At 44.1% G+C, this 14,153-nt stretch overlaps 1 protein-coding gene across 1 annotated transcript in view; it reads right to left on the reverse strand.

Annotated features, from left to right (window-relative positions):
• PPM1D (protein phosphatase, Mg2+/Mn2+ dependent 1D) overlaps nucleotides 1-14,153 on the reverse strand; it is a 39,912-nt gene that overhangs the window by 8,318 nt on the left and 17,441 nt on the right. Inside the window, exons 4-5 of the mRNA XM_070735382.1 lie at nucleotides 11,550-11,740; nucleotides 9,142-9,387 (exon numbers count right to left, since the gene is read on the reverse strand). Of these exons, the coding sequence (XP_070591483.1) occupies nucleotides 9,142-9,387; nucleotides 11,550-11,740 (437 nt within the window). The remainder of the gene's footprint in view (nucleotides 1-9,141; nucleotides 9,388-11,549; nucleotides 11,741-14,153) is intronic.

Consider the following 14,153-nt stretch of genomic DNA (forward strand, 5'->3'; position numbering starts at 1 on the left):
GATAATTTCCTGATATTTTAGGAACAACCGATTTCCCTGATAATTCCCCGATATTTCCTGAACCGACGATTTCCCTGATAATTCCCTGATATTTTAGGAACAACCAATTTCCCCGATAATTCCCCGATATTTCCTGAACCGCCGATTTCCCTGATAATTCCCTGATATTTTAGGAACAACCGATTTCCCCGATAATTCTCCGATATTTCCTGAACCGACGATTTCCCTGATAATTCCCTGATATTTTAGGAACAACCGATTTCCCTGATAATTCTCCGATATTTCCTGAACCGACGATTTCCCTGATATTTCCTGAACCGCTGATTTCCCTGATAATTCCCTGATATTTTAGGAACAACCGATTTCCCTGATAATTCCCCGATATTTCCTGAACCGACGATTTCCCTGATAATTCCCTGATATTTTAGGAACAACCAATTTCCCCGATAATTCCCCGATATTTCCTGAACCGCCGATTTCCCTGATAATTCCCTGATATTTTAGGAACAACCGATTTCCCCGATAATTCTCCGATATTTCCTGAACCGACGATTTCCCTGATAATTCCCTGATATTTTAGGAACAACCGATTTCCCCGATAATTCTCCGATATTTCCTGAACCGACGATTTCCCTGATATTTCCTGAACCGCTGATTTCCCTGATAATTCCCTGATATTTTAGGAACAACCGATTTCCCTGATAATTCCCCGATATTTCCTGAACCGACGATTTCCCTGATATTTCCTGAACCGCTGATTTCCCTGATAATTCCCTGATATTTTAGGAACAACCAATTTCCCCGATAATTCCCCGATATTTCCTGAACCGACGATTTCCCTGATAATTCCCTGATATTTTAGGAACAACCAATTTCCCCGATAATTCTCCGATATTTCCTGAACCGACGATTTCCCTGATATTTCCTGAACTGACGAGTTCTCTGATATTTTCTGAACCACGGAGTTACCTGATAATTCCCTGATATTTTAGGAACAACTGATTTCCCTGATAATTCCCTGATATTTCCTGAACCAACAATTTCCCTGATAATTCCCTGATATTTTAGGAACAACCGATTTCCCCGATAATTCCCTGATATTTCCTGAACCGACGATTTTCCTGATATTTCCTGAACCGACGATTTCCCCGATAATTCCCTGATATTTCCTGAACCGACGAGGTTCCCTGATATTTTAAGAACAACTGATTTCCCTGATAATTCCCTGATATTTTAGGAACAACCGATTTCCCCAATAATTCCCTGATATTTCCTGAACCGCTGATCTCCCTGATAATTCCCTGATATTTCCTGAACCGACAATTTCCCTGATATTTCCTGAACCGACAATTTCCCTGATAGTTCCCTGATTTCCGTGTTTTCCAGGTTTGCTGGACACCCTGTTATTAAATTATTAGCCCAGTTTTTAAGTTTTTAAGAGAATCTGACTTTGCTTGTCAGAGGGTGGCAAAAGGTGTCGTGACACTGAGGCACTGCAATTGTCATAATTATGAGTCAGTTATCAAGTGTTTAAATTTTGATCAAATGACCAATGGTCATAAATATTAAAAAACAGTCATAAGTCGCTTTTTTCAGTGCCATAGTGATTTTGAATGGTCACTGAGTGAACTGCTGTAAATTGAGGACTACTTGTATGCAAATTCCATTGTACCTATGAGTACCTATCTTTCCATATGGCTTCTCTGCTCCTCCCTTGCCATCCTACTTGATGAGGCTTCTTGGATGAGAAGCAAAGCATTGGATGAGAAGAGCCTTAGTGGTGCAGTGGTTAGAACGTAGTACCCACAGGTTAACTCACTGCTCACTGTCAGGAGTTCGATCCTGATCAGCTCAAGGTTGACTCAGCCTTCCATCCTTCCGAGATCAGTAAAGTGAGGATCCAAATTGTTGGGGGCAAGAGGCTAAACCTTATTGAGCATCTGTGGGGCATCCCGAAATGGAAGGTGGAGATGCACTGTCAAGGTAATACAGTAGTACCTCTAGATACGAGCTGCTCCACATGCGAGTATTCCAAGATACGAGCCACGATGGGAGCGAAATTTCTGTTCCAGACCTGAGCTCAAATTCGGGATACGAGCTGAGCGTCCACTAGGTGGCGCAAGAATCCTTGCTTCTGGTTATCTCCACCGGGAGGGGGGGGGAAACAAAGTCTAAAGCCATTTGTTCCAGATACGAGCTGATCGACATACGAACTCCATTCTGGAACGAATTAATCTCGTATCTAGAGGTACTACTTTATTACAATGCAAGAAAATTGTTTGTAACCATAGGAAAGGCTGATGGAAGCCATAATCATAATCATGGGTCTGCTACGTTTGCTGCAACCTGATTGGCTGTAACTAATATATCAGGAGTAACACCCTGGCATGGGTGTGGTTTGTGCTGAGTGGTTTGTTATAGTGTTTGAGATTGTGCTGGGTGATTTGTTATAGTGTTTGAGATTTAGTGGTTTGTGAGTTGGTAGTTTAGTGCTAACTGGTTTGTTGGTGGTTGCAGTGGTGGATGTAATAGGAGTTGTATGATAGTATTGTGATAGTTTATTTCGAAAAGCATTTTGCTAAGAAGAAAAGTAAAATATATTTTTACAAGGAGGAAGTGTTTTTCATTGAAGACTTCACTTAGGTATAGAACTTGTGAACTGTGGCTAGTTGGTGGGGTTACGCTTCAGGACTCAGCTGGGAAGCGGCGAGAATGAACGGCGTGGGCGGGCGAAGGGCGGGCGGGCACGCAGGCAGGCGGCGGACAAGCCGTTCGCTCGCGCCGCTTCCGAGCTGAGTCCTGAAGCCAATTCGCTTCAGGACTCAGCTGGGAAGCGGCGAGAATGAACGGCGTGGGCGGGCGAAGGGCGGGCGGGGCGGGCGGGCAGGCAGGCGGCAGACAAGCCATTCACTCGCGCCGCTCGCTCGCGCCGCTTCCGAGCTGAGTCCTGAAGCCAATTCGCTTCAGGACTCAGCTGGGAAGCGGCGAGAATGAACGGCGTGGGCGGGCGAAGGGTGGGCGGGCGGCAGCGAGGAGTTTGCGTGGGCGGTGGGGAAACTCCTCGCTGATGCCCACCGCTCGCCCTCCCGCCAGCAAGAGGGGGAAGACCTAGGGAAGCCGCCCAGCAGCTGATCTGCCCGGCGCCATCTATGCATGCGTGCCCATAGAAAAAAGGGCGCGCATGCGCAGAAGGTGTTTTTACTTCCGGGTTGCAAAATCGCCATATAGCCATTTCGCAATGATCGGGATCGCAATACCCGGGGGATCACTGTATTTACAATTTGGGTCCCGTTCGGACATGATTACTTAGGGGCGTACTCACTTTTCTTGCCAGCTTTTTAAACATTAAAATCTGTGTGCCATTATATTTTGAGGGGACAGCACATTTACACTGTTATACAAGCTGTATACTCACTACTTTACATTGTAGCCAAGTGTTCATTTCTTCAATGTGGTCACATGAAAAGATAAATATTTATAAAATGTGAGGGGGATGGTACTCACTTCTGTGACATGCCGTCAATCTAAGTGCTATTGCTATTACAGGCTAACTCTGCCCACTGCCAGCAGTTCGATCCTGACCGGCTCAAAGTTGACTCAGCTTTCCATCCTTCCAAGGTGGGTAAAGTGAGGACCCAGATTATTGGGGGCAAGATGCTGACTCTTTGAAAGGGCTGTAAAAAGTGGTCTATAAGTGTTAGTACTACTGCTATTTTCCTTCCTTCCTTCTCTCTCCTTCTCCTTCCTTCGACCACCGAGTTGTCAAAGCACGGAACTCATTACCGGACTCCACAGTGTCATCCCCAAACCCCCAACACTTTACCCTTAGATTATCTACGGTTGACCTATCCAGATTCCTAAGAGGTCAGTAAGGGGCGAGTACAAGTGCACTAGAGTGCCTTCCGTCCCCTGTCCTATTGCTCTCCTATATCTCCTATACCTTTCTTCTATTCCTATATCTCTTCTTCTATTCTTTCATTGATATGTTCTATTACTATATCTTCTTTTTTATTCTTTCATAGATATATTGTTATTTCTTTCTCCTTCCTTCCTCCCTCTCTGGAAGCACAGGGGTTAAAATGCAGTATTGCAGGTTAACTCTGCCCCACAGCCATCAGTTCGATCCTGACCAGCTCCAGGTTGACTCAGCTTCCCGAGGTGGTTAAAATGAGGAGGCATTTTTGGGGGGGGGGGGTCTGAGGGTCTGACTCTGTAAAACTGCTAAGAGGGGGCTGTAAAAGCACACCGCGAAGTGGCCTCCTGCCGCACGAATCCCAGCGACCGGTTAGGTCCCACAGAGTTGGCCTTCTCCGGGTCCCGTCGACTAAACAATGTCATTTGGCGGGACCCAGGAGAAGAGCCTTCTCTGTGGCGGCCCCGACCCTCTGGTACCAGCTCCCCCCAGATATCAGAGTTGCCCCCACCCTCTTTGCCTTTCGCAAGCTCCTTAAAACCCACCTCTGTTGTCAGGCATGGGGGAATTGAAAAATTTTTCTCCCTTCCCCCCTAGGCTTATGGAATTTATACATGGTATGTTTGTTGGTATGATTGGTCTCTTAAATTGGGGTTTTTTACATTGCTTTTTAATATTAGATTTGTTACATTGTTTTTTATTGTTGTTAGCCGCCCCGAGTCTTCGGAGAGGGGCGGCATACAAATCTAAATAAACTAAACTAAACTAAACTAACTCCTAACCCTATTGCTATCTCCAGGCAAAAACGGAGTCCAATCACCTTTTGAGCAAATCGGTTTTCGAGACGGCTACGAGTAACAATCTACACAGTCAACCCAACCCTCAAAAGAAACTCACAGAAAGGGACTCCAACTGAGGATCTATTCCATTTATTCTCCTCTTTGTCAAAGTCATCTCTTTCGACCCCGGGTCATTACTCTGACTGATCCGAGTGCCCTCCTCCTCCTGCCTCTCCGTCTACACAGACAGGTTTTCTGCAAAACAGAGGGCACCAGGTTACTAAGAGGATACCTACCGCACAGCAAGGCCACCCTGACACTTTGCAGGAGAGCTCAAAGTCCCTTTCCTGGTAGTCCTTAACTTACGACCACAAAGTTTCTAAGTCAACGAAGCAGTGGAAGTGATGTGCCGGTGCCCGGAAGCTGTTGGGGTCTGGATGAGTGTCAACAAACTCAAACTCAACCCAGACAAGACGGAGTGGCTGTGGGTTTTGCCTCCCAGGGACAATTCCATCTGTCCGTCCATAACCCTGGGGGGGAAATCATTGACCCCCTCAGAGAGGGTTCGCAACTTGGGCGTCCTCCTCGATCCACAGCTCACGTTAGAGAAACATCTTTCAGCTGTGGCGAGGGGGGCGTTTGCCCAGGTTCGCCTGGTGCACCAGTTGCGGCCCTACTTGGACCGGGAGTCACCACTGTTCACCCCTTTTGAGACTGTCAGAAATCACTACCCCTAAATCCTTCTCTTCTGAAATTTTTGCTAACACAGAACTGCCAATACAATACTCAGATTGAGGATTCCTTTTCCCCAAGTGCTTGTTACGATTCCTTCCTGACTTATTATTGTTTTTCACACTTATGACCATTTCAGCATCCCCAAGGTTACGCGATTTACATTCGGATCTATGATGGTCACAGTGTCCCAGAGTCACGTGACCCCTTTTTGGGACAAGCCACGTCAATGGGGAACCCAGATTCACTTAACAACGGTATGACTAATTTAACAACTGCAGGGATTCACTTTAAAAAATGAAGCCAAGAAAACCTGTATGAAACGGGACAAACTCAGTTAACAAACGTTTAACTTAGCAACATCCATTTTGCCCTCCATTGTGGTTGTAACTCAAGGACTTCCTGTAATTCTGGAGAGATTTGCTGTAACTTAAAACAGTGATCATGTGACCAGTGATAAGTCAAGTAGCGTCGTACCTCTACCTAAGAACGCCTCTACTTACGAACTTTTCTAGATAAGAACCAGTTGTTCAAGATTTTTTTGCCTCTTCTCAAGAACCATTTTCCACTTACAAAGCCGAGCCTCCAAAACTGTAACCGGAAAAGGTGGGGAGAAGCCTCTGTGGGGCCTCTCTAGGAATATCCTGGGAGGAAACAGGACCGGAAAAGGCAGGAAGAAGCCTCTTGGGGCCTCTCTAGGAATCTCCTGGGAGGAAACAGGGCTGGAAAAGGCGGGGAGAAGCCTCCGTGGGGCCTCTCTAGGAATCTCCTGAGAGGAAACAGAGCCAGAAAAGGCAGGGAGAATCCTCGGAGGGGCCTCTTTAGGAATCTCCTGGGAGGAAACAGGGCCAGAATAGGTGGGGAGAATCCTCTGTGGGACCTGTTTAGAAATCTCCTGGGAGGAAACAGGGCCAGAAAAGGCGGAGAGAAGCCTCCATGGGGCCTCTCTAGGAATCTCCTTGGAGGAAACAGGGCATCTACTCCCAATCGCATGCATTATTTGCTTTTACATTGATTCCTATGGGAAAAATTGCTTCTTCTTAAGAACTTTTCCACTTAAGAACCTGATCATGGAACAAATTAAGTTTGTAAGTAGAGGTACCATTGTATTATCTATTTTGTTTCCCAGAAAATAAGCCAGAAAGCCTCTTTTGGAACAAAAATTAATATAAGACCCACTCCCTTATCCACTGCCTTATCCCCTTTTCAAGGCTCCTTTGAAGGTTAAACTCATGTTATTAAGCCAAATTATAAACAGAAGGCTACTCTTACACAAGATTTTAGAAAAATATTGTAAGTTGCTGTATTCGTTTCTCACCACTAGAAGGCACTGCGCAACTCATTTTTGTCCTTGCATTGGGACAACAAAGGTGGCACAACTTTGCACAACAGCACCGGAAACAATGACTGACAAGCAGCCCTTGCAGTTTACAACGGTTGCAGAATCCCATATGGCCCCATGATAGAAATCCCAGCGCTTGGTAAGCCCTGATCTATCTCTCGCTTGGACTACTGCAATGCACTCTACGTGGGGCTGCCCTTGAAGATATCCGGAAACTACAGCTGGCTCAGAATGAAGCCTCAAGGAGAGCCCTTCAGTCCCCTTGAGTGGCCCATGTCACATCGCCGGTATGCAAATTGCAGTGATTGGCACTCTGCTTCCGTTCCCAATTCCAACACTTCCCTCCTGAACCTTATTTAACCCTTTAGCATATTTAAATGTTTCGATCATGTCCCCCCTTTTCCTTCTGTCCTCCAGACTATACAGATTGAGTTCATGAAGTCTTTCCTGATACGTTTTATGCTTAAGACCTTCCACCATTCTTGTAGCCAGTCTTTGGACCCGTTCAATTTTGTCAATATCTTTTTGTAGGTGAGGTCTCCAGAACTGGACACAGTATTCCAAATGGGGTCTCACCAGCGCTCTATACAGCAGGATCACAATCTCCCTCTTCCTGCTTGTTATACCTCTAGCTATGCAGCCAAGCATTCTACTATTGATTCCGCTGGGCCGTTCCCGATTTACGTATGGTTTGTATGAGACGTATGATTGTTTTTTATATTAAGGGTTTTAAATTGTTTTTTAACTATTGGATTTGTATTGTTCTGTTGTTGTGAGCCGCCCCGAGTCTTCGGAGAAGGGCGGCATACAAATGTAATAAATATATAATAATAAATAAAAATAAATACTTGCTTTCCCTACCGCCCGACCACTCTGCTCACCCATTCTGAGACTGTCGGAAATCACTACCCCTAAATCCTTCTCTTCTGAAGTTTTTGCTAACACAGAACTGCCAGAGATTGTTGTTGTATTTATTCCTGTTGTTGGCCACTCAGTCCGTTTGGAGTGAGCGGCATATACATATACAATAAATAAATAAATAAAACTATTAAAAAGCAGAAGTTAAAATATTTCAGAGATGGGATGAGACACCCACAAAAATACGGCATCCTCAGGGGAAAGATTGAAGGCAAATGAGGTCCATACACTTTTGTCTTTTGTCTGGTTTGGACAAAAGTCAACACCACTATTTTTGGGGGACTGTTGATACAAGAAACATAGAAACATAGAAAAAGACCTCCTGGTCCATCTAGTCTGCCCTTCTACTATTTGCTGTGTTTCATCTTAGGAGGTGTTGTGGTTAGCTCTGGCCCAGCTCCTGCCCCAAGGACTGTGGATGTGGGGGAGACATCCACATGCTGCAGGCCTGTTTTGCCCCCAGTGGAATCTGATGATGAAGGCGCCTCTGACCAAGAAGACATGAGTGACAGGGAGGAGGAGAGTGGGGCAGACAGCTCAGAAGGAGATCAATTATCTAGCTCCTCCTTGGATTCAGAACAACAATTAATGATACAGCCACGCATGCGGAGAGCGATGCATAGGCAACAACAACTGAGAGATTATTATCAAAGAAAATGAGGCCACCTGTGGTTGGGTGGGGCTGTGGTCATTAGTGAGGCTGCTATAAAGAGCAGCCTGTGGGTTTGGCCATTGTGGAGGATTATCTGATCCTTGTGTTTCATGCCTGCTTTGCTGACTTTGACCTTTTGTGTGCTGATTTTTCCCCGCTTTGAAACTAAACCAGAGCAAAGTGTTTCACTTTGTGAAAGAACAAGGACTGTGAATTGCCTCACAGCTGCAAGCTAAGTATCACAGAACTGATAAAGGACTTGTACAAATTACCAGTTTGTTGGCAGACGAGTGCTCTTTGCTATACCAAAAGAGGGCTTAGGTTAAGTGAATTTTCGGTATAAAGAACATTGTTTTGAATTTTCAAAGGTGTGTGTGTCTGAAATTTGTACCTGTGAATTTTTGGGAGGAGTCTACCAGAGAGCCCGACAGAACAGGATGGATCTATGTTTATCCTGGGCATGTTTAAATTCATTGACTGTGGATTTACCAAACACATCTGCTGGAAGTTTGTTCCAAGCATCTACTACTCTTTCAGGAAAATAATATTTTCTCATGTTGATTTTAATCTTCCCCCAACTAACCTCAGATTGTGCCCCCTTGTTGTTGTGTTCAAAGAGGGTCGCCAGCATGATCACTGATGGTGGATAGGGCCCGTGTAGGAGAATCGCTATACATAGAACGGGAGGGATTTTTTTTTCTTTCGAAATGCACTTAAAACCATAGAACCTGGGTGGAAATGCCCATGTTTAACATCATCTTAAAAGCTCTCTTTTTTAAATAAAAGAATAAAAATCACGTTTTACCTTGGATGACGGGGTCGGGCATTGCGAAGGGGAGACTGCCCATGTTTCGGGGCTGCTGTATGAAGGCCCTTCGGCCAAGTTGAAGCACAGATCCTCCTCACTTTGCAGGCAGCCGCTCCGAGACTTTCGGCCGGGACATATGCTGATGACGATGGCGCTGGTGTTATCGGCACGGAGCATGCGCTGCCTCCACCGGGACAAAGCTCGGTTGACCAGCATTTTAGCCAAGGACTGTTGATGTTCTCCCTTTGAGGTTGGACATGGAGAGGAGAAGAAAAAACAGGCAAATGACTATTCCTAAAGGCTGCAACAGGTGTGGCAGCTACACAAAGTCTGTTTAACATCTCAGTGCTGCCGCCAAAAACTGGTAAAAACCTCCGTTGCAACATTTAGACAATGCTTTAAGATGGGTGGACTTCCATTCCCAGAATTCCACAGCCACCATGCTTTAAAAGGGGTGGACTTCCACTCCCAGAATGCTCCAACCAGAATGCTTTAAGAGGGGAGGACTTCCCAGCATGCTTTAAGAAGGGTGGACTCCAATTCCCAGAATTCCACAGCCACCATGCTTTAAAAGGGGTGGACATCCACTCCCAGAATGGCCCAGTCAGCATTCTTTAAGGATGAGTGGACTTCCATTCCCAGAATTCCACAGCCACCATGCTTTAAAAGGGGTGGACTTCCACTCCCAGAATGCCCCAGTCAGCATTCTTTAAGGATGAGTGGACTTCCATTCCCAGAATTCCACAGCCACCATGCTTTAAAAGGGGTGGACTTCCAATCCCAGAATGCTCCAACCAACATGCTTTAAGAGGGGAGGACTTCCCAGCATGCTTTAAGAAGGGTGGACTCCAATTCCCAGAATTCCACAGCCACCATGCTTTAAAAGGGGTGGACTTCCCTCCCAGAATGCCCCAGACAGCATGCTTTAAGATGGATGGACTTCCCAGGATGCCTTAAGAGGGCTGGACTTCCACTCCCAGAATTCCCCAGCCCGCAGGCTTTAAAATGGATGGACTTCCAGAATTCCACAGCCAGCATATTTTTAAAAGGGCTGGACTTCCACTCCCAGAATTCCCTAACCAGCAGGCTTTAAGATAGATGGACTTCCAGAACCCCCCAGCCTGCATGTTTTAAGATGGGGGGGACTTCCACTCCCAGAATGCTCCAACCAACATGCTTTAAGAGGGGAGGACTTCCCAGCATGCTTTAAGAAGGGTGGACTCCAGTTCCCAGAATTCCACAGCCACCATGCTTTAAAAGGGGTGGATGTCCACTCCCAGAAGGCCCCAGGTAGGATGTTGATGGGCTTGCTAAAGTTTTTTCAAATTTACAGTGTTTATCATAAGGCGGTAGAAATAATAATCGATTTATAGGTAGAAATTAATAACCAAAATAATTAATCCAGATGCCGATTGTATTGCCAGAATTTAAAGGAATGGAAAGTAGTGATAGAATGAGTTTTTATAATTATTAATACATGAATATGTATTTTCCCCCCTTCTGCGATGTAAGTTTATATTTACTGTTATTTGTAAGTGTATTTTTCTTTTTTCTTTATTGTTGGTGTGTTGTTTGGTTTTGTATTTTTGGTTGTTTGTAAATATGTTTGTTTATGATTTGTTAACGTTTTGAAAGAATTTCAATAAAAAACATTTAAAAAAAAAAGATTTACAGTGTTTGTCAAAGCACAACCAAGTGATGATAGGGAACAATATGTGAATACCGTGTTTCCCCGAAAATAAGACATTGTCTTATATTAATTTTTGCTCCAAACGTTGTGCTACGTCTTATTTTCGGGGGGTGCCTTATATTTCCCAAATAAGACAAATTCACAGGCAGAAAAGCTGACACTCCCCCAAAAAGTGTACCATACAGTACACTGATTACGGTACGGTACCTGTCAGTATGGCACCCACACATACAAACGACGGCACTTATACAACAGTATACTCCCGCTATTGCAACTTCCGGCCACCAGAGGAGCTACAGCCTACGCACTGTAGTGGAGACTGTAATGGCGGTGAGACAGCAGCCGACTGTGTCTGCTGTACTGGACGGTACAAAGCGATGGAAGGGTCCAGCAGGGGACGCCACATTATTACGGCACCGCTATGAACAGCTTTGAATGGTACCGTATGTTTTTCCACCGTACCGTATGTAAACTTGACTACGCCTTATTTTCGGGGGATGCCTTATATTAGCAAATTCTGCAAAACCTCTGACATGCCTTGCTTTCGGGGTATGTCTTATTTTCGGGGAAACAGGGTAGGAGTTACCAAAACAATCAAGCTGTTGGCCACATCAAAGCCCATCCTCTTTTTTACACAAAATGGGCGGGAAGTTAAGGTTTCGATCTTGTGGATCAGCAAAGGAAGCAAAGAAAAACACAAGTCCTGACTGCTCACCATAAAATATTTTTTCTCTTCATGGTCTTGGCACATGGATATAGCCTCCTGGGGTGGGATCATGTTCCACAGTCCATCACTCCCCAAAATTATATATTTATGCTTCTGAGGATCTAGTGTGTGTACACTGGTGTCCGGCTCTGGAGAAACCACGAACTCCCCACTGTAGAAGTCGTAACTCCATAGATCGCCTGCATAAAAATCAGAACAGGACAGATCAACAGAGTTGGAAATGTCCTGGTAGGTCAGTGATGGCGAAACTTTTTTTTCCTTGGGTGCCGAAAGAGTGTGAGCAGTGTGGTCGGGCGGTAGGAAAAGCAAGTAGGATGCTTGGCTGCATAGCTAGAGGTATAACAAGCAGGAAGAGGGAGATTGTGATCCCGCTGTATAGAGCGCTGGTGAGATCACATTTGGAATACTGTGTTCAGTTCTGGAGACCTCACCTACAAAAAGATATTGACAAAATTGAACGGGTCCAAAGACGGGCTACAAGAATGGTGGAAGGTCTTAAGCATAAAACGTATCAGGAAAGACTTCATGAACTCAATCTGAGGACAGAAGGAAAAGTGGGGACATGATCGAAACATTTAAATATGTTAAAGGGTTAAATAAGGTTCAGGAGGGAAGTGTTTTTAATAGGAAAGTGAACACAAGAACAAGGGGGCACAATCTGAGGTTAGTTGGGGGAAAGATCAGAAGCAATTTTATTTTACTGAAAGAGTAGTGGATGCTTGGAACAAACTTCCAGCAGACATGGTTGGTAAATCCACAGTAACTGAATTTAAACATGCCTGGGATAAACATAGATCCATCCTAAAATAAAATACAGAAAATAGTATAAGGGCAGACTAGATGGATCGTGAGGTCTTTCTCTGCCGTCAGTCTTCTATGTTTCTAAAGCAACACACAGCAAAAAGCACATTTGACCCGCAAGGAAAACTGAGTTATTTCTCTTTTTTTAAAAAGAAAAAATTATTGGTTTATTTACTAAAATAACAACAAACAAAAAATACTTTAAAAAAACGTGGCCAACACCAATAAAAACCCACCACCATTTAGGGGGTTATATTATTTACAATAAGTTTCAATTTCTTCCTTAGCTCCGGTTTACATTTCTTTACATACAAAAAGTGATTGGAATTTATTTTTCACATTGTCGTCATAAATTCTAAATGGAGTTATTTCTCAAGAACCACTCACAACACTTCCCAAAGTGGATTGAGGGAACAGGTGATGCAACCTAACTAGGGATGGCTACCAGCTCGACAGGAGACTGATCAAGTCAGGTTCAGCCTATAATTATATACAGCAGCTATTATATATAATTATATAACTGTCTGGTTTGGTTCTGCAACCCAACAAGACAGACTTCAGAGGATAATTAGGACTGCAGAAAAAAACAATTGCTATCAACCTGCCTTCCGATGAGGACCTGGATACTACACAAGTCAAAAAGAGGGCGGGGAAAATATTTACTGATCCCTCGCATCTTGGACATAAACCGTTTCAACTTCTACGTTCATAACAACACTATAGAGAACTGCACACCAAGACAACTAGGCAGAAGAACAGTTTTCCCCCCGAATGCCCTCACTCTGCTAAACAAATAATTCCCCCAACACTGTCAAACTATTTACTAAGTCTGAAATATTACTATTACTACTAGGGTTTTTTTAATCATTCCTATCACCCATTTCCTCCCACTTATGACTGTACGATGTTGCTTGTATTAAGATTTTTATTAATATTGTTTCCTCATTTCTTATTTGACCTCTATGACAATAATTAAGTGGTTTTTGCCTCATGTTGACTGACATGACAAAATTGAACGGGTCCAAAGACGGGCTACAAGAATGGTGGAAGGTCTTAAGCATAAAACGTATCAGGAAAGACTTCATGAACTCCATCTGTATAGTCTGGAGGACAGAAGGAAAAGGGGGGACATGATCGAAACATTTAAATATATTAAAGGGTTAAATAAGGTCCAGGAGGGAAGTGTTTTTAATAGGAAAGTGAACACAAGAACAAGGGGACACAATCTGAAGTTAGTTGGGGGAAAGATCAAAGGCAACATGAGAAAATATTATTTTACTGAAAGAGTAGTAGATCCTTGGAACAAACTTCCAGCAGACGTGGTTGGTAAATCCACAGTAACTGAATGTAGACATGCCTGGGATAAACTTATATCCATTGTAAGATAAAATACAGGAAATAGTATAAGGATAGACTAGATGGGCCATGAGGTCTTTTTCTGCTGTCAGTCTTCTATGTTTCTATGTTCTTGACAAATGTATTTTTTCTTTTATGTACACTGAGAGCATCTGCACCAAAGACAAATTCCTTGTGTGTCCAATCACTCTTGGCCAATAAAGAATTTTATTCTATTTAAATCAAATCTACCCTGCAAGGTTGCATCCCATGATCCCAGGACAGGGTAACAGTGATAAATGAGTCAGCTGTCAGGCATCCAAATTTGGATCACGAGACCATGGGGATGATGCAAAGGTCGTAAGTGTGGGAAAACAATCGTAAGTCACTTTTCCCAGCATCATTGTAACTTCGAACAGTCTCTCTCGCCCAAGGGTAGGCAAAGTTGGCTCTTCT

The sequence above is a fragment of the Erythrolamprus reginae genome, chromosome 1 (assembly GCF_031021105.1).
Source record: "Erythrolamprus reginae isolate rEryReg1 chromosome 1, rEryReg1.hap1, whole genome shotgun sequence".
Classification (NCBI taxonomy): domain Eukaryota; kingdom Metazoa; phylum Chordata; class Lepidosauria; order Squamata; family Dipsadidae; genus Erythrolamprus; species Erythrolamprus reginae.